The sequence below is a fragment of the Accipiter gentilis genome, chromosome 22 (assembly GCF_929443795.1).
Source record: "Accipiter gentilis chromosome 22, bAccGen1.1, whole genome shotgun sequence".
Lineage (NCBI taxonomy): Eukaryota > Metazoa > Chordata > Aves > Accipitriformes > Accipitridae > Astur > Astur gentilis.
Genome location: NC_064901.1, coordinates 26725078 through 26752599, shown reverse-complemented (window position 1 = coordinate 26752599; position 27522 = coordinate 26725078). Strand labels below are relative to the sequence as shown.

General features: G+C 40.3%; 1 protein-coding gene across 6 annotated transcripts in view; it reads left to right on the top strand.

Moving 5' to 3' along the window:
- CD44 (CD44 molecule (Indian blood group)) overlaps positions 1-22291 on the top strand; it is a 64052-nt gene extending 41761 nt beyond the window's left edge. The window contains exons 1-8 of one of the 6 annotated variants that reach the window (XM_049825400.1): positions 3804-3856; positions 4568-4942; positions 5488-5613; positions 7352-7606; positions 8507-8692; positions 12009-12131; positions 13566-13644; positions 17168-22291. In XM_049825400.1, the coding sequence (XP_049681357.1) occupies positions 4750-4942; positions 5488-5613; positions 7352-7606; positions 8507-8692; positions 12009-12131; positions 13566-13644; positions 17168-17384 (1179 nt within the window). In that variant the 5' untranslated portion in view covers positions 3804-3856; positions 4568-4749 and the 3' untranslated portion in view covers positions 17385-22291. The other 5 variants (XM_049825402.1, XM_049825397.1, XM_049825398.1 and 2 more) reach the window with 5 other exon arrangements.
- Positions 22292-27522: the final 5231 nt, after the last annotated feature.

The following is a 27522-nucleotide window of genomic DNA, read 5'->3' as shown; positions in this document are numbered from 1 at the left end:
CAAAACCCCAGAATACAGACTCAACAGTTAAGTTAGTATTAATAAATGTGAAGTAGAGATGCAAGCTGTTGTTTCGATGTGTTCTTCCACTGCTTCTCCTATAGCTTTTCTTTGCAATTGGTCATTTGGATACTTTCTAGCACACTTAAATCTTCTTCCGATCCTTGTGATGCTTTTGTGTGATAGGGTTTCCAGAGGACTTTTGTCCTCTTTCATCTTTCATTTCACATCAAATATAACAATGAAAACAAAAAGCCAAAATACAAAAGCCAAGCACTCTTGCTCTGTAGACCATGAAGATGAGAATATGACTGGTGTTGGGTGTTTCGATCATTATTGATTCAATCATCATCTTATCAGCACTAGTTACAAGTGAAAATGAAAAACATCAAGGACCAACCCAACATCCGCTATTACACAGTGTTCATTCTGGATGGATAAGTCAAGAGCAAAATCCTGCAAATACCACAGGGAGTACTGAACAACACGAATTTACTGTTGCAGGTGAAAATGATAATGAAAAGGAATCTTCTCATACAGGTAATATTACAGGTCACATTTTAGTAAATTATCAGGGTTTACTAAAATTTAGTTTTAGGATTTTTTTACTAACAATTTTGCATTCTGAGGCCATAACAGAGGTTCTGTGAATAAACCTGAGCAATTCTGATGTTATATTATATATATATTTTTAAATTATTCTGTTCTTCAGACCTGTTCCTGGAGGTTTGTTTTCTCTCCTATTTGGGTTGTGTGTCAAGACCTGTAGTAGATTAATTCAGTAACTGTCTCCTATGTTTTGTGTTTTGTGTCATGCAGTCACAAGGCTTTAACAGGCTATCTGTCAGGGTTTTATCTGTAGGAAACAGTGAATCCTTAAATAGAAAAATAATAATGTCTGTTGTATTTTTCACTTATCTGGGAGCTGTGTTCACTCCCCTCTTGCAAGTCATTATTGAATCTGGTTTTTTTTCAGTTTTTGTTAATATGGCATTGATATCTAAAAGTTTTTGTCTAAAATATCTACTCACCCCACTTTTGAACTATGACAAGATGACACTGGTGATGAAGGGAAGAAACCAAAGCATAGTGTAGAATAAAAGAGCGGCTTTTCTCTTCCATCAGTTGAAGCAATTGAGACGTAAATGATCAAATTGTACTATAAAGCTAGTAACTGAAAATTCACATATATCAGTTTCTGTTCCTGTGAGTGTACTAAGTTTACTAGTTATTGACTGATGTGCTATACTAAGCACTGCCAACAGTGAATTTAACACTGTCATCATCTGCTCTTGCAGATGATCAAATACAGCCACTGAACACAAGCATATGATAACCATTATTTGAGATGCTATATAATGTGGATCTATTCCTTCAACTATATGTAATCTTATTAGCAAAAGTTTTGTGTAGCTCACTGCTACTCTAAGATATCAACCCCAGTTGTTTCATCAACATCCTTTAAAAATCTGGTGATGCAGTACAATGTATAACTAATATATATAAATACTGTACTATACTACTAGAACAATATAACTTGGCCCAGTTGCAATTAAAATTTAGCACACTGGCAAGTTTCTTGGTTTTTTTTTTTAATTGGTTTGAGGGGGTTAAGAAGGGTTATGCTATTTAGAAGTTTTGGGTACTTTTTCACTGTGACTCTCTAATAAAAGCTACAGGTTGGTTGATATGGACAATATCATGTTTTTCTAAATAACTGCAATATCAAATATTCTCCAGTTGAATGCTGTCTTACTTATTGTGTGCACCATTCACAAATCTGCAGCATGTGCTAGCCTTCACCTCTGTCAGACTTTGTCTATTTTCCTGGGGATGCTGCAACTAATAAAATAGTGAAATTTTGAGGGGGGGGGGGGAAATCGGATAGTCAATACACTCAAATTCTGTGATTAAACTCTTACTGATGGGTCATATTCTTGCAGTTATTTCTGCCTTTGTTCTTCTTAATTCTGCACTGGTGGATATTGGTTTGATATTCAACCAATACAAAGTCAACAGCATAATTTGGGGAAATACTTTTGAAAAACAAGGAGATATCTTGACTCTGAAAAGCTTATGCTCAGTTTGAGGAAGGAGTTAATTCTATTGGTGACAGTAGGCAGCTTTTCTAAACATAAACCAGAATGAGAAGCAAATCTGCTTTACTTCTCTTTGCCATTAAATGTAGTAGACATGTGAGCAAGGCCTGTCATAGAGACAAGAACCGAAGAGGAGAATAATATGAGAAACGGATCTTTATATAGTGAGTTCATAATTACTTCACCATCATCATAACAGCTATGGCCTCCAACCATGGGGCCAAACAGAACGACTCAGCGCAAGACCCATTGGTGTATCCAGATTGGGACAAGGGAGAGGATTACACACAACGTCCTATAATGGATAGAATTATTCCTTCCAGAGAGAATAATCATGAAAAAGAGTCTTCCACTACAGGTACTAGTAATAATATCAATCAAGTATATTTAATCACTTATGTCTCTCAGCCTATCTTGGAAAGATATTGCATGAAGTTGTAAAGAGGAATAACTTACTGATCTCTTTAAGACATCGATATAAATTATGGACTGATTAATTTTCTCTGTGCTCTGCCTGGATGGTGATGAGATGGAAGTTTCCAATTTTAGCTCTGTGTAAAACATTATTTTTTTTACTTACCAACACCACTACCATTTATACCATCAAAATAACATTCTAAAAACGTGATATGAGAAACACATGACTTATTCCTGAAATAAGAGGAAAGGTAACTTTAATCCTTTCTTAAACAGAAAATGCTCAGAACCTATTTTTGATTTTGTGAAAACTAGTTAAATTTCTATTATGGTTGCTGTGTTCCTCTGATGGTATCTCTTCTGTTTCATTGCTTCTGCCATTATGCAGCATTAGCCAGCTATTCTGAAAAAGCAGGACAGCTTAGGTTATGATAACAGAAAGCTGATGACTATGAAAATAAACAGAAAAGCCTGTTTCCTTTTCTTTATGATCTAATTAGAATAAAAAAAAAATAAAGTCTACTCTGCATATAACAAAGAGAAGAACAGTGTGGGTGGTGGGCTCAGTAAACACGATACCACAAAGTAATTCTAATAGGTAAAATCCTTCAGCAATGCCAAATTGTGAAGCTGATTCTAGGAGGAAACCTAGGCTTATGACTACCATGGACAGAACAACGAATTATGACGATTTTCTGTAACTTGTCACCCCTCAGAGTCTAGAGCAAAAAAAGGCAAATCAATGCCTGTAGAAAGGGTTCTTTACTGTCAGTACTAATATCTGTAATATAAAACACAATGTAGCAGGACTTGACAGCGTCCCTGAAGCTAAGGTTCTGTGGTCAGCCTGAGATGCAAGTCAGGGAATTCTCCTGATGGCTGTGTCTATCTCCTTTCCCTGTGTCCACTGTCCTTGGGAATCTTTTGGATTAAGTAAAAAAGTGGATGAGAACAGCACATGAAAAAGGCTGATCAATAGAGAGAGCAGTGATGATGTATGGGAGGGCAGAAGGTCTCCCTTCTCTTCCCCTTTTGTGGTGAGAAAAGGGTATCAGTGGTTTCAGGTGAACAGGAGACTTGAACGTGGCGGGAATGGGAGGGGCAAGGCAGCACCCACATGGAATTCACAGCTAATTAAATCATCATGATAACAGCTGTTGCCTCTCCTGATGATGCCCACCACGAAGACCCAACTCAGCCACCTCTCCCTTCAGATCATGAACCAGGATGGGGCACTGAAGGCATTGCACATCCCACAGATGCCCCTGAGGAGCATGTCCACCACAGGACGACGGCTAGTTCGAACAAAGCTGATGATGACTCTTCTCTGATGGGTACCAGTAAGAATAATGGATCATACTCATTTCTCATGCCTGGTGCGAAATGAGACATTATTTCTTCTGAAATCGACTCCTTTCCCTGTCCTCCTCACCTTGGGGTTCTACGTTCTCGGTGTGGAATTGCAGTGCAAAAATCTGTGGTGGGATCTGTGCTATTGATAGAATTACCTTCCGGACAAGGCATAAGGGCCTCCTTGCTGGTACACTTGGCGGTTTCTGTCCTTTGCTGAAGCATGTTTCTGGGTGGCCTCCTGCTGCTCTGCAAGACACGCACTTTGGTGATTCTGCGTCCCCGGCCGCATCTGCCTTTCTTGCGCGTCAGTGGGATCAGGCTTCATTCGCTTTGGCACCATGATCGGTGTGGTGGAGGTGCTCTGGTGGGTTGATCAATCAGATGGCTTGCTCCTGTGACTCAGCAGCAGCACCACTGCCGGGGAGTGCTGTCCCGGTGGTGAGGGCAGGGCGATCCTAGAAGAATTACGTCCCACAAATTGTGCCTGCAGTTCCTCAGTCGTCCTCACCAGTGGATTGCCAGGCAAGACTGCCGCAGGCCTGGCGGCAGCATGGCCGCTCGCTCCTGAGTTACAGGGTCAGGCTGTTGCTGCTGCGGCCTCTTCCTCTGAAGGTCTTCCCTCTCCATCTGTCACTGGGCTCTGTACACGTAGCCAAGGTCTCCCTCCAACATGGTGAGCATGTATGTGGTGCTTACAGGTCTCTCAGAAGCCGGTGACAGTGTGGAAGAAGAAGGGGAGGCCTTCATGTCTGCTCTCCTTCTGTGCTATGGTTGAGGAAGATGGACATGCTTTCGGGCTTGCCGTGGTACGGGAAAGAGGGCGATAACGTGGGTGGTGGTTTTGTGCGTGCTCACCTTTAAAGCTGATCATGCCATCGTCATGGCAGTCACAGAGTCCGCGGGTGATGTTAACCGAGAGACAGCAACCAAGGAGCCACAGGCACCCGGCACTCCGCCTGCGACTGAAAGCGAACGAGCAAACGCCACAGGCGGTTCCCATGTCGACTGGATACCGGGAGTTTTTCCAGACATGGAAGATCATCTTAACCGATTGCAGACCCCTCTTCCTACTAGTAAGAACTACAAATTAAGAGCATTTTCTGTAACTTGTCGCCCCTCAGAGTCTAGAGCAAAAAAGGCAAATCAATGCCTGTAGAAAGGGTTCTTTACTGTCAGTACTAATATCTGTAATGTAAAACACACTGTAGCAGGACTTGACAGCGTCCCTGAAGCTGAGGTTCTGTGGTCAGCCTGAGATGTAAGTCAGGGAATTCTCCTGATGGCTGTGTCTATCTCCTTTCCCTGTGTCCACTGTCCTTGGGAATCTTTTGGATTAAGTAAAAAAGTGGATGAGAACAGCACATGAAAAAGGCTGATCAATAGAGAGAGCAGTGATGATGTACGGGAGGGCAGAAGGTCTTCCTTCTCTTCTCCTTTTGTGGTGAGAAAAGGGTATCAGTGGTTTCAGGTGAACAGGAGACTTGAACGTGGCGGGAATGGGAGGGGCAAGGCAGCACCCACATGGAATTCACAGCTAGTTAAATCATCATGATAACAGCTGTTGCCTCTCCTGATGGTGCCTACCACGAAGACCCAACTCAGCCACCTCTCCCTTCAGATCATGAACCAGAATGGGGCACTGAAGGCATTGCACGTCCCACAGATGCCCCTGAGGAGCATGTCCACCACAGGACGACGGCTAGTTCGAACAAAGCTGATGATGACTCTTCTCTGATGGGTACCAGTAAGAATAATGGATCATACTCATTTCTCATGCCTGGTGTGAAATGAGACATTATTTCTTCTGAAATTGACTCCTTTCCCTGTCCTTCTCATCATGGGGTTCTACATTTTCAGTGCAGACTTGCAGTGCAGACGTATTTATGATTTTGTTGCATGTGAACATCTCAACAAGAATTGCTATCTGTTGTGGATAATTTTACCCAGGGTTCCCTGTTTCTTACATCCCCCAGCTTTTCTCCGGTTTCTTTCTAATAGACAGTGGTACTGAGAAAGCAATTTTTTTGCAGGGTTGGCGGGTGGTGTAAATGAATCATAGACTTAAAGATAGTTTTTCATGTCTGATCTTTCCTGGTCTTGACATTGCCATAGATTCGCTTATTACTGTAAACTTTGAAGTAACTTAGTGCGGTTTGTTCATTTAGTTCTGCAAGGTTCTAACTTCGATTCCTAAACTCTGCTTATTATCCAATTGATATTATCCCCAATCAAAGTATTGGTTTTTAAATTCTAATATTTTTATTGTTTAATAATGGATTTTTATGACATCATAGTGCTTTGGAACTTCTTGCGTCTTTCTTGCTTTTAAAAAAAAATTCTAAGGAAAAATTAGCATTTATGCTTTCCCTTTTCTTCTTCAAAATCCATGTTCATCAGGATTATTGAATCCGCAACACTTAAGATTTGCCAAAGAGCTATGAATACCAACGATTGTGTGGATTAAAATGCAGTTCTTTTCTCTACTGCCTACTCCTGTTTTCTAAATATGGAAGGGATCCTGTAGAGCGTCACAGTTCATTGTTCTTAGCTTGTTAAGCTTTATGTGATTTGACAGAGCAATTGCAAATATGAAACCCAAGCACGATTCTGTAATTCATTCAAATGTTTTCAATCAAGTAATTCTAATCTTATTCCTATCTAACAACAAGAATTCTTATACTAATTTTATTCTGAAAATAGATTTTTTTTTTTTTTTTTCCCCTTCTAAATAGTGATTACTAGGTATTTTCAAAACTAACACTTTAGGCTACTGTTGTTTGGAAATGCATCTTTTGGTTTCTCCTTTTGCTTAGTGTTGTTAACTTTTGGTGGTGTAATTTTGAATGAATATTAACCTTTATTATTCAGTTAGTAATTTGGAGCACTTGGAAATTCTGAAAGTGCATTTAGTTAAGCTATGCCTATTTCTTAGCATGCTTTTGTGACATCCTTACTCTTTTGCATCAGCAGCAGCCATAGCACTGCCAGAATGATGTGTAAAGGATGTTCATTAAATATTGAATTCCTTAATTTTCCATTTGAATTAATTTAAAATTCTTCTCTTGGGAGACCAGCACGCATTCTTGTGGTCATCTCATGGAATAATATAGATACCTAAATAAACTTAGAAAGGCATTGTTAAATATGATGGTATTGTCAGTCCCAAATAGTCAGGTCTAAGTGGCTGCTACCTTCTCTTTGGAAAGTCTTTCTGGGCTTTAATCCACACTGAAACTTAGGAAATGAATGAGCAACTACTCAAGTGATCAATAGACTATTAGTAAAGGAACAGACAAACCAAAAATAACGTGACATATAGAGAAGATCTTGTTTGATTGTATTTTTTTTTCCTCGCTATATATTCTACATAGTCTAAAAAAGAAAAAGGTAGAGATTGTTAAATAGAATAGAGGGAATAATACATGAGGTGGGGTTTGTAAATGTCTTTGAAGTTAACTTAGCCATCATCACAACAATCACAGCCTCCACTGATGTTCTGAAACCAGAAGATACAACCCAGGAACTGTGGGCACCTCGCATCGTGATAACAGCTGTTGCCTCTCCTGATGGTGCCCACCACGAAGACCCAACTCAGCCACCTCTCCCTTCAGATCATGAACCAGGATGGGGCACTGAAGGCATTGCACGTCCCACAGATGCCCCTGAGGAGCATGTCCACCACAGGACGACGGCTAGTTCGAACAAAGCTGATGATGACTCTTCTCTGATGGGTACCAGTAAGAATAATGGATCATACTCATTTCTCATGCCTGGTGCGAAATGAGACATTATTTCTTCTGAAATCGACTCCTTTCCCTGTCCTCCTCACCTTGGGGTTCTACGTTCTCGGTGTGGAATTGCAGTGCAAAAATCTGTGGTGGGATCTGTGCTATTGATAGAATTACCTTCCGGACAAGGCATAAGGGCCTCCTTGCTGGTACACTTGGCGGTTTCTGTCCTTTGCTGAAGCATGTTTCTGGGTGGCCTCCTGCTGCTCTGCAAGACACGCACTTTGGTGATTCTGCGTCCCCGGCCGCATCTGCCTTTCTTGCGCGTCAGTGGGATCAGGCTTCATTCGCTTTGGCACCATGATCGGTGTGGTGGAGGTGCTCTGGTGGGTTGATCAATCAGATGGCTTGCTCCTGTGACTCAGCAGCAGCACCACTGCCGGGGAGTGCTGTCCCGGTGGTGAGGGCAGGGCGATCCTAGAAGAATTACGTCCCACAAATTGTGCCTGCAGTTCCTCAGTCGTCCTCACCAGTGGATTGCCAGGCAAGACTGCCGCAGGCCTGGCGGCAGCATGGCCGCTCGCTCCTGAGTTACAGGGTCAGGCTGTTGCTGCTGCGGCCTCTTCCTCTGAAGGTCTTCCCTCTCCATCTGTCACTGGGCTCTGTACACGTAGCCAAGGTCTCCCTCCAACATGGTGAGCATGTATGTGGTGCTTACAGGTCTCTCAGAAGCCGGTGACAGTGTGGAAGAAGAAGGGGAGGCCTTCATGTCTGCTCTCCTTCTGTGCTATGGTTGAGGAAGATGGACATGCTTTCGGGCTTGCCGTGGTACGGGAAAGAGGGCGATAACGTGGGTGGTGGTTTTGTGCGTGCTCACCTTTAAAGCTGATCATGCCATCGTCATGGCAGTCACAGAGTCCGCGGGTGATGTTAACCGAGAGACAGCAACCAAGGAGCCACAGGCACCCGGCACTCCGCCTGCGACTGAAAGCGAACGAGCAAACGCCACAGGCGGTTCCCATGTCGACTGGATACCGGGAGTTTTTCCAGACATGGAAGATCATCTTAACCGATTGCAGACCCCTCTTCCTACTAGTAAGAACTACAAATTGAGAGCATTTTCATTTATCCATTGGTCAGTTATTATTTTGCACAACCGCAATCGTCCAAATACGTGTACTAACCATAACTGTAAATTATTATCATATTATTATTATTTCCTTTTTTTTTTTTTTTTTTTTTTTTTTTACAACCTGCTTTTAAGATATCGTTAAAGGGACTGTCTTCCTGTGCAAAGCAGGGGACATTTGCTAAAACACTGAAAATAGTGTTCTGAAAAGAACTTTTTCTAATATTCTGTTATCTGTATATGGTAACTCAACTATTAAAGTGAACAAGTGTAAACTTTCTCCCCATGCCCATACACAGGTGATAGCATTCTGTCATTCCTTTTTGCTGGGTGTAAATGATAGCTATGTAACACTTAACTGTGTGTTACTTTTTCTTCTACCTGTATTCCCTCAGTTGAATATGTATCAAAAGAAAGGTAATTCTCCGTGAAACCTTTTTTTTCTTGGTGTGTTTACTGTTTGTTATCTTGCCAGTGATTAATTATAGATATGTTACTGGGTTGTAACTGACATTTAATTTGTGAACAACTTTTTTTTTTTTTCCAAAGGTTTATTCTTCTGATTGATAGAGTTGCTGCAGTTAACAGTAACAGTGTTTACTTATTACACTACATATAGTGTTTCTTTTTGTGTGTGTGTGGTCACATGCTAGTAGTATGGGAAATGAAAGGACTTTTTCTTATTCCCAAATGCAGTTTCCATACAAATAACCATTCTAACAGTAAGGTTTTTTCCAAATGCTACTTCTCATGTACACTAATCCAAATATTATTTTCATGTACTTTCTTGGAAGTTAGTGGAACCATCCCAGTGTAGATCTTGGCCAATGCTCTGTGGACGTTCTTTGCACATAAGCAAGAATATGTACCTATATTTTTATAGTATTATACAGCAAAAAACTTAAAGATAATTCTGTTAGTAATTAATGAATTAATGTTAATTCATACATTGTCAGGTAGAATCTGGCCTGCTTTTTTTTTTCCAGAATGTATATAAACCCAGTAAAATCAACCCTATCAAAATTGCCTGAGTTATAGTATTTTAACATAAGCACAGCAATGTAAATGCAAAATATGTATTTGATAGAATTTTATTGGAAAGATGAATCTTTTTTTAATAATGGTTTCCTACTAAAACTAACTAATTTCTTGAATTTCGCTGCACTGTTCACTTAATTAATCCAAGCTGCTTCCTTAACTTTATGTGCGGACATTACACACTATGAAAAGATGTTTGTTACCTTTCTGTTTTAAGCACATAAAACCTGTAAGAACTGGTTTGAAGATCATTTTCAAGGTGAATGTCTGTGTCAAATCTTTGCATTGTCAGTGCCCTGGCAAAGGCTTATAAGGCCATATTCCCCAAACTCTTCCTTTTTTCATTTATTTCTCTTGGTGCTTTATATAAACACAATACAAGGGAACTACTAGGACACTAGCATCATCATAAAAAAGTTTATTTATTGAAGGGCTCACTTGTAATGTTGCCCTATATAGCTGTAATGGAATGGAAAAGATTCATGAATGTATTGGCAGACTATAGTTAAAGGCTTTCTCTGAACAAATGAATGGCTTGATGTACTATACTGCTTTCTTTCACTTGCTTTTTCTCTACAGAAATGTTTAAGCTGTGGTCTTGCATCACAGTAATGACTGATCTGTTGCCCAAGTGTCCACAGAGTAACAAATCAGTCCGCTGAAGGAACACAAAAAATAACTGTCAAAAAGAAAAAAATCTACCATGTCATCAGAATGAAATGTAGAGAGCTTTTGAGGATCCCTCCCTGCCTCTTGCAAGCCAGAACAGCAGGGGACATAACTGAATCCTGTGTCGTCTTCTCAGTGTTCAGGGGAGGGGAAGGGTGAATGTAGCAGTTCTCTAAGTGCCTGAATTTTAATAAATGTCTGAGTGCCTTTATAAGGGGCTTTGTGGTGGAAAAGCTCTGGCATTTCTCAAGATGATATAAAGCACCTTAAAAAAAAAAAATCTGCTGAGATGTGGAGTAGACAAGTGAGTATGTTCCTCTTGGTCAGCTTTCTTGGATCAGGACCCTTAGTTGCTGAATTAGTGCTCTGTCCTTTGTGGTGAGATAGCACAAAACAACTCACCAGGCAGTAAGTTTCTTGTTCATAAAAAGAATGAAAACATCTGGAAGATTCATGAACTACTTGCTGGATAAGCTTAACAGAGGGGGAAGAAATGTGCTTCTCAGTTTTGTATTTGCCAGCTGCTATTAGGAAATGAGATCAGAAATGCTGGCTAGAAATGAGTTGCAGTGTGTATTAAAGAAAAAGAACTTTACAGCTGATTAGAGTAAGTGCTTAATTTGCTCTATCAGAGTCTGGAAGAATTCAGAGAGGTGGAGATCTGTAATATCTTTTTTTGTAGTGATAATGAAGTAGTAGTCCCAAATGAAATCACTATATCTGTAGTCTGCTGATAATTTTAGACTTGGGATACCCATATGGCAACAGCATGGGCCAGAAATGTAATTGCATAAAAGTTAAGCGGTATGGCCAGCGTAGCAGCAAATACTTGAGACTGGAAGTATGCATTTTGATTTAAGATCTAATACCGTCTTAGAACTGAATTACACAACTTATTAAGAAGGACCAGGGGATCCACTTCTAAGATTACAGAGAGCATTTTTTTCTATTTAGAAAAATAGAGTCCCACTCTATACATAGCTATCAATTTAAAACAATTCAGAGAACTATCCTTCTGTTTTATGAAAGCATTAGTTTTAGAAAGTCAGTTTTATCCTGAGTAGGAATAAAATTAAAAGTTTCAAAATATCTCTGTATTGGTCATTTTAGGTTTAAATAAAAAAAGTAAAGTTGTGGGTGGTTTTTTTTCTCTCTCTTCTTTTCTCACTCTCTTTTCCCCATGGAACAGACACAGTGTTTGACTTGTATGACAAAGGCCTCTTCAGAAAGTTGCCACCATTCACATCTTCACATTTTCTGCAGAAAATTTCTAGGCAATTATAATTGCATTTTGGTTCACAAAAACATAGCATAATCAAAACTGAACTGAACATATGAGAAAGACAAGAGGGGAAAACCGTGAGTTTTGTTATTCAAAATACTAAAACTAGCCATAGTTCGGATGAGTATGATGACTATAATCTATGTAAGAGTTTTCAGTATAAATACTTTTCAATGACCTCAGCATGATCTTTCTAGAATATGTTTTTTTAACTGTGAAAGTCATAGTCTTTGTACTTTGCTGATAAATATTCACTAAGCATATTTGGCCTAACAGATAGTTTTGTTCTTTAGGATCTACCTCCAGTATATATGGTAATCAAGGACCACACAAGGGACATTATGAATATACTACTTTTCCTGGAGAGACCACCACAACAAAAATAGTTTCACAACCAAGGTCAGCCCAGGTACCAGGTAGGTTTTTGAAGTCATATGTTTTATTAATTTAAGCACTGAGTTGTATTAATATGAACTGAAGCAATAGATTAAAATGTAGGTCAAGTACCGTTGTCCAGGCTTTGTTCTGAATCAGATAATACTCAGCATTTTCACTAGTAGTCTGAAAAAATGGAGCATACCGTAACTCATAATTCTCCAGCAATATCAAGATGAGAGAAATCATGCATTTGTAGAATGGGATTAACATCCAAATAACCTTTATAAATTGATATGACATCAGGCAAAATTCAGTAAAGATATATGCAAATTATATCCATGAGAATGTTTGGTGAAAGTAATAGCTGAGGCAAGTGTTCCAGAATAGGTCTTGCAGATTAAAACAGAACAGAAAGAAGCCAACACCATGATACAATTGCAAAAGAATGCAAATATATTCTGGGATTTATTAACAGTAAAGTAATTTTTAAAACATTTCATTTAAAAAATTATCCCACTCTACTTAGGCCTACCAAGTCCAGAGCTGAAGCTCTGCGTTCAGTTCAAGGCATTGCATTAATCACAGGGAAAAAAAAGAAAAGAGCACAAAGAAAATTTTGGAAAGGTAACCTTTGAAGCAGCTTTTGAAGAACTCATCATTTTCAGAGAAAACTAATGGGAGATATGAGAATAGTATGCAACAAAAAGAATGCTTATCAGTTTTTCACCATAAGTAATAATAATTAACTAATTAGAAGAAGTAATTTGTTTCAAATGAAATGTAAGAGACTTGTTAAACAAGGGAGACTTGTTTCAAACAAAGAAAGGAGTTAGCTCTTAGGAGAGGATCTCTGTCTATAATGTTAGTACAGCATAAAGAATAGGCTACTGGGAAGGTTGTGAAATCTTGTTTACTAAAAATGTTAAGAGCAAATGCAACATCCTCAGCCATCTCCTTATTGACCCTGTCTCACTGGAGTGAAATGTAGCTGATACGACCTCTTAGGGTCCCTTCCAGTTTTGTAGTTGGTTGGTTTTTGGTTTGGTTTTTTTTTTTGAGTTTGCCCCCAAAATACCCCTTAAAGTAAGGTTTTAAATGAAAAAAATGAACATTTCAGTCTACCTGAAAGTCATCCTGCTTTTGTGCCTGGGATTGCAGGTGTATCATTGCTAAGCCTTTTCTTTTGCTCTTGGAGTAAATCAGTGATACAACTCCTCTTCGCTTATGTCCACCAAAGTACAGGGCTTATAGGTGCTAACAATAACTGGGTATTTCATCTGAGTTGGCCTGAATGGTGAAAATGTATTCAATTTGTGCACAAGCACTTTGTAAAACTTTCCTGCAAGCTAGGAAAAACAGTCTGACAGTTTAAAGAATGTAAAAGAGCTTTTGTTCTTGCAGTTCTGCGAAATGGCAAAACTACATGCGATATGTTAACATGCTCTCCTCCCCTCCCTTCCCTCTCCCCACAGAATGGCTGATCATAGTTGCCGCTCTTGTGGCACTTGCGTTGATTCTTGCAGTGTGCATTGCTGTTAACAGTCGGAGAAGGTAAGGCGCCCCCTTTACTTTTTCAAAACACACTGCCTTGCTGTTTCCTTCATTGAGAAGCTTCAGAGCTTCGTGGAAGAGCTGAGTAGCATAACCCAGGAAAGATCTTCCTCTGACAAGCTCTGTGACTTGGGGTGTGAGACCCCAGGTCTCCGTGTCCTGCACGGGTCACACATCAGCCTTTGCGCTCACGTGGAACCCCCTGAAGTCAGTAGCTGTGTAAACCCTTTGGTCTTTACTTGTAGGTGGAAATCAACTCTATATAGATCACAGAGAATTAATTATTCTCTACCTATTACTTAATAGGAAAATCCTGTCCAGCCAGAGTAAAAATTACATGAGATGGACACAGACAGTAGTAACCACAGGATGAGCTGCGTTAATCCTCCATGATTAACAGTGTTGTCTGTGTATTAGACAATTGCTGTCACAGGATTAATTTGTTCCTTCCCAACAAAAGGCAGGATCACAGCTAGCAGGGATATATTTTAACACTGCTATTAGAGCACTCAATACCTTTATTTGCTCTGCTTTACAGATGAAGCAGCTGAGGAATAGAAACTTGCAGTGATCTGTGCAAAGTTAGCCAGGAAACACTCTAGCCTAAAGGATAGGCTGTAAAGTTCTTAACTCTTTCTTTTCTCTGGGGGCTGTTCTGATGTTACTTCTCAATTGTCTTAAGCAGCTTTTTACCACTTGAATGTTAAAGTTGAACCCTTTAATGGAGTAACTATTTTCTACTTGAATGTTCAGTTTGAACTTTTTTAGCAGAGTAACGATATAACATGTGGTGGTTTTTGTTCAGGAAGCAGTGAGCAAATTTATTCCTAGTCTGCTGGTTGCAGGAAAGCACATGTTAATGCTTCTGTGAAATAGTGTCAAGGTCCTCCAAACCATGACATGGATGCTAGAATAAAGCACTGCCACCATGGTGAGGGAGCAACCCAGGCAGTCCTTGCCCATAATGCGGAAGGCTTCTATGAGACAAAACAGGGCAAACCAAATGCCAAATTGTCAGATAGTAAACTGACGCAGTTTTGCTGAAGTCAGTGGTGAGATGCCACCTGGTATGTTTGCTCTATGACTATCCACAATATCAGTGCTTATCTGGCTATTATTAGAGACCTGTTGAAATAAGAAAGGTATCAAGCATATGGTGAGACAGAAAACTCCACAACTTTCTTTCTGTGAAGTGATTCTGGAGTTACACAGCCTGAATGGCATGGCTTACTGATTTATATGTTACTCTGTTATGCCTTTAAAAGTTGAGACTGTCATTGTTTCCTTCCTCTTAACCCAGAGTCACCATAGGAACAGACAAACAGGGCCCCTATGGCTAATTATAGATTGCATCTGACAAGAAATGAAACAATCTCAGAGCTCTAAATTATGGTCTAGGTACTGTTAATGGAAAACGTACCTCTTACGTGGAGCTTCCATGCAGCTGGGAGTGAGTTGCAAAGAGAGAAAGTGCATGTGGGTGCATGTATGTGTACGAATGCATGGATTAGACCCTAGCAGTATGTGTTCAACACTGTGACAAAAACTTTTTGAAGCTCAAACATACTCTGGTATGCTTGAAACAAGTGGATTTTTTTCTTTCATTTTAGCAGGATGCAAATGATAACATGAGTAAGTCAAAAATCCTTTCTTCATCTATTCTGATAAGTGCTAATACACTGAAAATTCATAGAGAGGTAGTTGCTGTGCAGTCAGCATACCGCATGTGAATGCCAACTCATCTGAAACTAACACTGCAGCAGTGCTGTGAGAAAACTGGATACCAGAGAAAGGAGGGTTGAGCATTTCAGTGTTAGCTGAGCAGTAAGTTGGGAATGTTTCAAGCATTTGTTTATTTAAAAAGTGGGAACGATCTGTGGTTTTTATTTGTGTAATGCTGTCATTTACACCATTTTTTAAATGAATGCTAACTGTAGCATGTCCAGTTTCAGTCTCATTCTGGTTGTCTCAAAAAGCCTAAAGCAGCATAGGCCTGAGTTTCAAAGTAGTTAGCTTCCTGATTCAGAAATCAATAAATTTAGCCTTTCTAGTTAGGAGATCCATATGGCAAGCATTTCAAACAAGCAATTAGGCCTCCTCAGTAAATAGCAAATTGCTTGGCTAGAGCATTTCTTTCTTTCTTTTTTTTTTTTTTTTAAATTCGTGGTGTTGTAAGTTGTCTTAACGAAAACCCAAGATGGCCAAGGTTCAGTGTGGTCCTATTTAGTTAGTTATTTCTCCTGTTGCAATGAAGACTGCCTCTGGCTGGTGCCTGTTGTAAAAAGTGTTAGGATCTCCTTCCAGGTTCCAACAGAGGAGGCTGCCCAGCCTGACCATCACGTCAGGAAAGACACTCTGAGCTGCTCTTTGGAGAGGCTGAGGAGCTCCACAGCTCCTCGCTGGCCTCTTTCGGCATTTCATGGCTGCAGAGCAGGAATCACGCCCCAGGGTGTGTGTAACATTAGCACAGTGAACTGACCTACTTCAGGTAAAATAACCCTCATCTATTGGTCAGTAAGCATGAAAAAAAAAAAATTTCAGAAGGATAATAGTATAATTGAACTGCCAAAGTAGTCATTCGGGCAAAATATGCTTCATTTAAGAAGAAAGTACTTTAAAGTATAACTTCACAGAGACATTAAACCTCTTAAAGAGAGCTGTGCTTTGTATATTCTGTTTACACACGACTGTTGAAGGACAAGTAGGATGTTCAGCACTGTGTAGCCAGAGAACCATCTTCACGGTCCGGGGCAAATCTGACAGCTGTGTAACTAGTACTTTTTACTACCCTGAAGAATACTCAACCCACATTGACCAGCATGCATCAGTTTTGGACTGATGACTTTTAAAAAGAGTGTGTGTGTGTGTGTGTTTGTGTGTGTGTGTGTTCATTCAGAGCTACATACAGAGTTTATTGGGCAGCACTGCAGCGAGTATAACTTTAAAAGCACAGGAGCTATTTCCTACTTTAATATCGTAAGAAACTATGCTGTTGATAGCAGCAAGAGTAGTTATCTGTATTTCCTTGCTGTTGGCAGGCTTCTAGGCCTGACAAGCTAATACAAAGAAGGAGAAAGTTATCTTGTATAATGAAGTGAGAGCTTGATCCAAATTTCCTGCTTTCTCAAGAACTTGAGCATTTTCAAAGATGTTGTCCTAAGTCTGGATTTAGAATGACCCTGTCCTTATAGTGGAATACATACAAAGTTCATTAATGTGGATATATCCAAATGTCAGAAAATCTTTTCTAGCTTTCAGTAATGAATGTTATTTCTATCTGTAGTAACAACAGACATAAATCGATTAAGTAAACTCCTGCCAAATTTTATGCATATAATGGTGGATGCTTTCAAAAATAAAATATGCAATATGGAGAAACTCTACACTTTGCATCATATAAGTCTGCACTGGCAGACACGAGTTTCATTTCCAAGTACCTTTTCCTAAATATTGACTTTCAATTTTTTTCTTATTTCTGTTAGTCTCCAGTCATAGTACTTATTTTCTTTTTATTTCTTTCTAGATGTGGGCAGAAGAAAAAGTTAGTGATTAACAATGGCAAAGGGGCAGTGGAGGATAGGAAGACAAGTGGATTAAATGGAGATGCCAGCAAATCACAAGAAATGGTGCACTTGGTTCATAAAGAACAGTCAAATGACCAAACAGGACCATGTGACGAATTCCTGACTGTTAATGAAACACAGAATCATCAGGAGCTTGACATGAAGAGTGGAGTGTAACGGTACCAAGCTGCCAAGTAGATCAGAGCTGGGAAAATCAAAATCACATGGAACTTGGACAGGAATTCATAGATGCACTGTGCTACTGATGTCTTTTGAACATAATTAAACATAAGTTTTATTCATTTTTAATCACTTTAAAATGATGTCTGAGTTACAAAATTGACATTCGCTTTCTGAAATAAACCCCCAAGAGTTGCATAATGTTTTCAGTTTCCAGTTCCTACACACAGGACACTCACTGTGTCCTGGGTGTCAGGAGGGATGCAAGTTTACGTCATTGTTCCCCAGATGGAGGGTCTTCACTGTGCGGACTTACAGAAGTATCCAGTCACTCTATCTTACAGGCATTTAAGGTACTAAACTTGCCAATGGTACAAGAGTAAGTAAGGAACAAATGTCAAGAGCAAAAAATCAAGTTTAAACCAGAAAGACCTCCTATGCAATATCTAAACCACCAGAATCCTTCAGAAACACCTTCCAGTCAGGAAGAGCAGTAGGTGCATTTGGAGTCTGCCAGTATAAACCACCATAACGATTTATGTCTTGGTCTGCAATGACGGAAACCCAGAAGGACAAAATTTATTTATCTCTATTTTTAAATGTCTATGGGCATACAGCAAATCTTCTCGGGAGGGGGAATAAAGAGATGAAAACAAGGTGATACATAATAAACTTCTATACTTTATTATCCTAACAATCTGTACAGTTATCCTTGAGTTTTTGAGTTGTTCATTGCTCTTCCCCCTCCTTCCTTCATTGGTCATAGTTTGTGCATGTTTTCAATGGGTCTGTTAGGATAATGACTAAAACAGAATGACTCCAGCTCTATCACACATGCACAAATCAAGCAATTTGAGATTATTAGGGAAGAAGACAGTATTTTGTTCCCGATGAATAGGTCTCTATCTTCTGCTCTATTTTACTTAGGAGATGCTGAGCCTAGTAAAACTTGTTTCCCCTGTAACTATTACATTACACCAGTTTGCTGATATTTTAATAGTTGCCCTTCTATGATCTCGCTCACTTCCTCTGGATTCTATTTATTTCAGCCACGTTTTTCCCTCTGCTTTTTAAAAATACAAAAGAAACGTTGCTTGCTAATTGGTACCAGAAGTTCAAATTCTACAGTAAAGATCGAAGAAAATTAAAGGAAACTCTCCCAGCCATGTAATATAGTAAAGTAGCTGCAGCCGCATTGTTATATGCTTTTGTTCTGTGCCTATGTGTCTCTTACGTAAAGTATTTGTATTAAGCTATGATGCTGTGCATTATATTGATATGAATTGTCAGAAAGAAAATTATTTACTACCGGTGGTCTGTGCCATTTTTAAGAAAGTGTATCGGAATGGAGGGAGAATGAAAACTTGTAATTGGGCTGCCTCAAGAAAATGCAACTAAAAACAATCTAAGGTAATTGCAACCAGTGGTCTGTCAGCTGTGGGATGGGGAACATCCTGCAGCAGGGTTATTCGAGGGTTCTGTTCACCGACCATAGCACCTGTCTTTGAAACCATTCTGCTAAAGCATGTTATTTTATGTTCTCCATCTGAAGCAATTTGGAGGAAGAGTATTCAGCTGGCTAAATACTAACATTAGCTAGTACTGATCTTTACTGGAACATAAAGCACAAGACTATTGATTATATTTCTCAGTCACAGCCCTCCAGCAGTTTCCCATGTGTTTTACTGAGTTGCTCAGTGCCCTGGTATCTGCAGGCAGATCTCTTCAGGAGCAATTTACGCCTGGGCAAAAGGTCCCAAGATGAGGTGTGATTTTAAAATAAGCATAGGATGTTTCCTGACTTTATGTAGGTCAGTGTGTTTCACCTATGAAGTCACACAGTTTGTGGCCCAAAGGTGTTCAAGCAAGCTGAAGCGAATGGGGTCAAGGTGATTTACACTATCAGTACTTGTGTTCCACTGCCAAACTTCTCAGTCCTTTCATTTATTATAATACTGAACTGTGCAGTAGGAAGTCTGTTGACTCTGTGCATTGATTTTTGTTTAATTCCTGTAATGTTTTTAAGCAAGCTTTTCTATTTGTCATTATAAATCAAAATGATCTGTTGAAGGCTGCGTTTAAACTGGTGTTATGTACTCATTTCACTAAGTATGGAGATCCAGAGTAAGAATTATTCCTCTCTTTAAATCCTAGTTGATAGGTCTCAATCAAAAGGAGATATTTCATTCTCTTGAAAGCTAAATTTTTCTTTAAAACAAAGAAAAACGCTGGGGCATGTTATTCATCTTCCTATTCAGATGTTTAATGGAGAAATCCACAAACTCCTTCCTAATTTATCTGATGTTCAGTAGCTATAAATGCACAGACAACACTGGTTGGCTTCTTTTTATATTTTTAAATAGGGAGATCCTCAAGTTCTCTTTACAGAGGCAATGCCATTATTTTATATATGCTGATTCTTTTTAGATTATTTCACGTGATTCATGTGTAATTAAGTTTCATTACAGTTTCAGAACTAGATGGCCATTTCATATGTGTAATATCGTATATATTTTTATTAATCTTGGTTTTATTATTCGAGGGGTTGTTTGTTGTGTGTATGTATTTTTTTATATAGAGCACTTGATATCTTTGCATATTTATTTAACAGATTAATCAGAAGGAAAGAAAATATCATCTCTAAATTGTAACTAGAAATAGTATTGCTAAAAAGACATTGAACTGTAAAATAAGATTCCAAAAATAAAGTTGATTCCACATCGAGGATAAAAAGTAAGACTGGCATTATCAGCGGGAGAGAAGTATTCAGCAGGATGGTCGTTTTTAGTACTGGTGACCCAGGGGTCATTTTTTTCTGCTTGCAAACTCTAAGCCAGGTTCAGCTGAATGCTGTGTGACCTTGCCTGCTCTGCCAGCGTCCCATAGGCTCCCCAGATGCTCTGGGACTTAGCTATTAACTCAGCTTCCCCCTAGAAGCAGACAAGTCAGTCCAGTTTAAGATCAGCCCAGTAAGATCTTGATGACTATTCCTGGCTCGCTGAACCAATGGCACTTGGGAGAGCGCAGCACCCAGCAGTATCTGGCCCTTCCTTCAGGGTGCTGACAAGACCAGTTGGGTCTTGGTCTACCCTTGGTGCCTGGGAAGAATGAGGATCTCTCCTAAAAATGCTGAGGAGACCATGCTGGACCTAGAACAGACCTCGTGATCAGCTTGTGTTATTCCTTTGCCTTCAACAGTTTTAAATAAATGTAATCCAGACCACTTCTCTCATGGAACTACTGCCTAAAGCAGTAAGCATATTTAAAAGAGGGATTGTATGCTTTATGAGAATGTAATATTTTCATCAAACAATCCGGGGTGATTGTTTCACCTGTATTTTCTTGAAGATCTTGCAATGAGTATTTGATTAAAGCAGAGAAAGGATATGTGGCCATCATGTCTACCTGCGTGGATGTGTTGTTCAACCCTTTCTACAACATCAGTTCCAACATTATACTGCTGCCCAATGTTTTTCCCATGATAGGGATGTCTTTTGTGTGTTCTTTGTTGTCAACAACAACAGCCTCTGTACTAAGTAGTTTTGAAGCATGTTGCCTGGAATATTATTAGGAGACAGTTACCAAGCGTTTCTTCAGCACACAGAAACAATGCTGTGCAGGGACAGAGGTCAGTGTATCATCCTGGTTAGGGCTGGTCCCAATTCGCTCTTTCTGTAGATGAAGAAATTAAATCCTCTGACAACTGTGTTCTGCCTCAGCATACACAGACACCAGGATATTTTGTAAGCCAGCAGTTAATGGGTTTATTTTATGCTATATTAGGCCATTAGCCAATAATTATTTCTTAGCCTTATTAAACAATTCAAAGTTCTGACTTCTCTGATTAGTCAAATACACGACCTTTTGGTAACTACTGGTACTGACTAGTTTTCCTCTGTGGAGGGGAGAAGGACAAAAAGGTGGCACAGAAAGCGCTGCGCTGGGCTGTTCCTTGGGGTGCAGTTCCAGCTGTGTGGAAGTGGGTAACAAAAATCTTGTTCCTTATGGGGAGCAAGAATTGTGCAAAGGTGTTTTGGGGGTGGGAGCTCTGGGGGATTAGGGACGGAGGGAGGACATGGTTGCTGGGAGAGGAAGTAAAGGGAGAGTGAAATTCCTGTGCTACTCCTGGGAAAGTCCCTTCAACACCCCCAGGACTTTGGCACTTGAACATTTCACAGCTCTGAGAAGGAAAAAAAAATTGGCCTTTTCCTGTGAACCCCCCACCTCCAGGTCACCCTTTACATTAACCACCGCATTTGCAAACTGATTTTGAATATTTTTCCCCTGGTAGCTTATTTCTCATTATTACTATGTCATGCTGCATGTGGCATCCACCAACACCATGCTGACAGCAAGCAGCCGTGACGATGAGAAATGAGAGGCAAAGTACAAATTTAGCAAAGATGAGCAACAGAGACTGTACTTTTCGTCTTCCTTGTCTCGCCCATTTGGAGTAAGGTTAGCAAGAGCAAGATTTCAAGAACATTTCTCTTCTTGCTCATTTTCCTGTTTTTAAAGTACCAGACTTACACAGATTTTCACACAGGTTAGATGTGCTGCTGCACAGTTTTTTGAAAAGTTGAAATTGAAGAAGCAAATCCATCATCAATGAAGCCCTTCTGACCTCAAAGGAGCCAATTATTGTTAACGTGCAAGTAAAGCAGAGGCAGTGAAAGCTATACATACACTTTAAACACAGCCTTCTTTCAATTTTGTCTGGATGGTTCCAGCAAGCATTAGAAAGGTTTTGCCTGAGCAACAACTTCAAGGGTCTCAAACTTTTTATAAAAACTTCTTACTCCACAGGTAAAAGGATTTTGGATGAACAATTGGATGGATGAAGCCCATTTTCATACATTCTCTGCCACACAAATCTGTTTATTGACTGCTGATGTGTCATTAGTTGTGTGTTTTCTTTCCGAAAAAAAATATTAAAATGATGAAGTTTTGGATCAAAACAAGTCCACAAAGACTGTCAAATGAGAAGATGACTGGTTTTTGTTTGCAGAAATAGACATAGTTTTAGCTAGTTTTAATAGATCTAGCTGAGCAAAATTACTTTTTTTTGGGCGGGGGGGGTGGGGGGGGGAAGACTCACCATGCCTAATACATAACATAGCTTTCCCTTTGTACTAAAATGAAATTCTTACAAGTAATTTATTTCCCACTGGAAAAAATGCCTGTGTAAATTTACAGTAAAATAGGATTTGTCAAGTCAAATAGGATGTCAGAAATTTAAGTGCACCTATTGGAAAACTCTCAAGCGTTTTTTAGAATATTGGGGCAAAGTCTCACTCTGAAACACCCACCTAACTCAGACTTTATCTCAACAGCAGCTTTCTTCTGGTGCTGAAGCCGAGGCAAGAGGCTGCCTTGTAAGCGATGCCAAATGCACAGCTGAAGTTAGGCGTGTGTAGGCGGGCAGTGGGAAATCCGCATACGGCTTAAGGCAGTGGAGGCTCTGTACGGCAAACAGGTTCCAGGTCTGCTGAGTTAGTCCTGAACTCCCAGAGCAACCCAGGACAGAGGAAGATGCGATAAGGCATTGGCCAAATGGAGGTAAAGCAGTCTTACAAACTGCTACAGGAAAGGCAAACGTATTTCTAGTTCAGTCACCAGCGAGAATGACTAGCACAACGCTGTGAAAGGCAGACCCTAGGCTGCTTTTCTAAATACTCGTCCTTGTACTACAGAAGCGTCATCAACAGCGTGAGGCCTCGTTCCTCTGGATCCCATCCCCGCGAGTGTCGGTGGGCGGCAGTCATTTATCTGCCTTGGTCAGTTATCTGTCTACGCAGACGCATTTTGCTTATTGCCGCAGAACCTGCCTGCCTCACTGACGCCGCCGTGACCGCAGGACCGATCTTGCACGCCATCTCGTTTCCTTCCTGCGCCCAGATGGCAGACGGCTGCCGGCCAAGGCTGTGGAGCTGCCCCAGCTTTGCGTTCCTGCACGGGGCTCTGCGCAGCTCGGGGGAACGTCGGCAGCGCGGTGGCACTAAACTCTGCCAGGGTATTTGCACGTTCTTGCAGAGTAAGGGCTTGCTGCAACTAACTCTTGCTAGCCCAGCCGGGTGTCATTTTTAATGTTGTTTTCCTTCTAAAGCACTGCAAGTTGGGGCCCCCCGTTTCTTTCACAGCCTTATCCTGTTTACATGGACTGTCTAATACAAAGGAGAAGACTGTTTAAGGTTTAGCAGACCCGAAGTGTTCTCTCATTTTTTCTTTCACGCCTGAGAGCGGCTATAGAAATCTCTTAATATGGTTCAATTATTCATGACTCACTGTCCTTTATAGCATCTTGTAGCAGATGCTTTCCTGTAGAGAGGGACACATTCCAGATACAAAGACACTCCTGAAGTAATCTTTTTCTCTAAGGGTGAGGACATGGAGAAAGAGGGGCACACAAGGGGCTTGTAAGGCTTGAGAGAATCAGCCTTTGGGTATGTACTTTCAAAAGGAACAACTTCATAAAATTGCAGAATTGGCTCCTGCATGCCTTGGGTTTTTTTAGGTTGTTCTTGCAGAAACATTGCTTTGAAAAAAGCAACAAACATAGGTCACAGTGTCGAGCCTTTCATTTCCAACTTTTTGGCATAACGTGTAACAAAAGAATAACCACCTTTTATGGAAGGAATCTGAACATACACAGTGTACGTAAAATACATGAGTGATGGGGAATCCTGAGCGCAACAAACTTCAGCAGGGAAATTTACATCAGCAGAGTGCATTTATTAACAATGCTTGTTGATGAGGCCAGATCAGGACATTTCTGCCTCTGGCAGAAAGTGGCAATGTGGTACAGAAATGGCAGCAGATAGCCGGTGCCTCAGATTTATCTTTTGCCCAAAGATCTTCCTTGCGCCACATTAGGACTTAGTTCGTTACTGAGTCAAGAGGGCAGCTCGCCAGCTGAAGCGCTGCCAAAGCCACTTCCCGCCGTGCCTGGATTTTCTTTGGAAACTTCTCAAGTGGATGCTGGCCTCAGTTAGATTAGTAAGAAGCAAGCCCGAGGTTGTGCAGACTGTTAAACCGCACATAACCTCACCTGGGCTTTGGTTATGTGTCTTGAGCACACAACGGTAGTTAAGCTATTTCCGTAATGTGTGCTACTCTGAGCATAAATGTCGGCGCTTTCTCGCCATACTTAGCAACTGCCAGTCCTCTGGGCCATGGTTCACTCCATGATCACCTCTTAATTCATGTATTAAACAGAGTTAATTTCTTTACCAAGTGCTCCAGGGGTTCAGCTAAAAGCTTTATTTATTATTTTTTTAGAAAGGCTATGAGGAAGAGCTTTATTTTTTAGCAGCCGGGGGAGGGAAGTAGGTTTCTAAAGCAACTGCAAGCACTGCATTGTATCCTCCTACTCTTCTAACAGCTCTTCCCACTTCTCTAGACTTCACTGCCAAGTACTGCAGTTAGTGCATCCTGGCCCTTGTGGCAAACGAGCTAAGCTGCGGCCGGCACCCTGGAATATTTGGAGGATACAGTGCGGGGTGAAATTTCAAACACTTTGGCAAAGTCAGGTTCATCTTCCCATATTGAGCTCAGGCTCACAGATTAAAGCTCACAGATTAAAACTCACAGATATAAGCCATGAAAATTAGGAATCAACATTTATTGATGATATGTACATAAGAGATACGACACTTAGTGAAATATTATAGTCACGACTATTTCCAGTATAGAAAGACTGTCTAGTTTGTTTTATACATGAAAGTTACAGAAATCAGTTCACACCGTAAGAAAGCATTAAAAGCAAATGACTACCAATCATTGTAAGGAGGAAAGGATCTGAACTACAAAAATAGACTCAGTCTACCAGGCATTCCCACTACAATATACAGGAACAGAGCCGAGAGCTGGGAGAAACTTTATCATCTGCATTCATTAGTTTTTAAACAAACTGTGCCATAGATACTGTACAGTATATCATTTCAAAATCAGGGGAACTTTTTTGAGTGTAAGGAGAAGACCAATCTTATCCCTTTTCCCTTTTACCCTTTACAGGAAACATCTCAAAACATTCCACCTTGTGCCTGGTCACTTTTAAGAGGGGCCGAGGGATGATGAACAGTCAGCACACAGCACTGGAGTGTGCAATTCATACTGAAGCATCGTGATGGGACTCACCAAGCAGGACACTTCCCGTGCTTTGGGGCCTGATTTTGACCTCTTTCTGCTCACAGGGGATGATTAGATTGATGAGATCCAGGACCAGGGTATCTAGGAACAAACCAGCTGCTTCTTGCTGTCCTAAGCTCTTTCCCAACCACCTTCAGATTTTTGCCCCAGAAAGGTCTTATTTTCTCAGAGATCTGAACTGTAGCCCCGATTTTGGAAGACTTTTGCCACTGGCAATCTAGTTCATACATCTGTTTTATCATCAGACGTACTTTCTGTAAATAACAGACCACAGTAGCTTGAGAAGCCTTTAGCTTTGCACTTAATTTCAGTAACTATTAATATCCTTTTTTTTAACAACGAAGGAAACAGTGCACCTTTGCCCATGAGCGTATTCATCTTTCTCAGAGACTGTTCCTGCCAAGGGGATGAAGCAGAGGTTCCTACTGGGACTTCTCGGCAGCCTTGCCCAGCCCCAGCCGCGGGACTGCGCTTGCTTTGCTGGCGTCTGTGGTCAAGGAGGAACTGGAAGTGACTCAGAGGGATCCCGCAACGCCGTGCTGTGACTCAGGGCTGAACGGTGCACAGTGCAGAAAGAGTGGAAAGCAGCCAGGGCATCCAACGGGAATGCAGCTAGATGGGTTTCCCCTCAGTCGTTGTGCCAATTTAAACAGTGACTTACTGAACTTCTGGTGATAACCAGTCCCAACATTTCAAGCAAACAAGAAGAAAGCATAACAGAAACTAATCATTCGAGGTGAACGTTAGTTCTTAACGTCGTAACAACCGCATTCACGAGGCAGCAAATCTATGCTGGGATCCCTTTCACTCACTGCCAGGGAACTACACACATGCAAGTACAACACAAACCACACTGGATAGATAGCCGAAAACTAAAAATAACATATTTACAATAAGTTGGCTGTATATGTGATTCTGAATGTTATCAGAACAGGATACTCCATAATAGACAGATAGAGCAGTTACTAAGCTGTGGAACCTCATCAGTTGAATGGTCAAAAGGGAACAAACTCAGATACAGATGAAAAACAGAAAGCAGAAAGAAATTTTAAAAGACAGCCTAATTTGCTGCTATGGCTCAATACACAGAAACCAACTAAATTAAATTAAAGCACTGCTACACATACTGTATACACCATTTCACTGAAATTACATGTTGATATCTACATTATCTACACTAAGTGCAGAGAGGCACTGGATATCATGCTTTAACAAAATCTGAAAACTGGTATCAATTAGTAATTCAGCACTATTCTACCTGCGGTTCCTATTAAGATAATACCTGGTACATCTGATTTAAAATACAAGAAAGAGATTAAAATACAAGGATATATCAACACACTTCCTACATGTATATCTACTAGAAATTTAGTCTCCAAAACCTCAGCAGAATAACATGGCCCCATAGATTTCTAAACAGTTGAAGAGATACCCAGTATCAGTCACACTGGGACAGCAGTACTTGCTATTCAATGTTTTGCTTTGAATCACAGTCCAAGAGCTATTAGGCCGTAAAAGATTTTTTATGATATAATTGTTACAAATATTTATATGAATTTATTTTTATTTCTCTAAAAACAGTTCCTTGTTAATGGAATAGAAATTATTATAGCCACAGCCTTGAGGCCAACAGGTATATGCCTGATGGGAACAGATGACCATAACAGAGAAGCAACTCTCACTTGTCCTGATCAAAAAATATAGCGGTTGTTCTCTTTAAAATACATAAGAAAGCAGGAGGTATTTGTACAGATGCTACCCAATTACATTGGTCCCATGGTGGTTCTGTTGGTCCCTTTTCCAGATGGCAAAGGCAGGAGGCCAAATCATGAACTCTTTCCACAGGCTGAACTCATATACACTGTATTGTAGCAAGATGGGCTGCGTACCTGATAACATATTTTTTGCCTACCCAGATCTCCAGTTTTGTATAAACTGTATTCTGATTCAGTCAGTTATACATGATCAGATCCTAAGAAAGAACCGC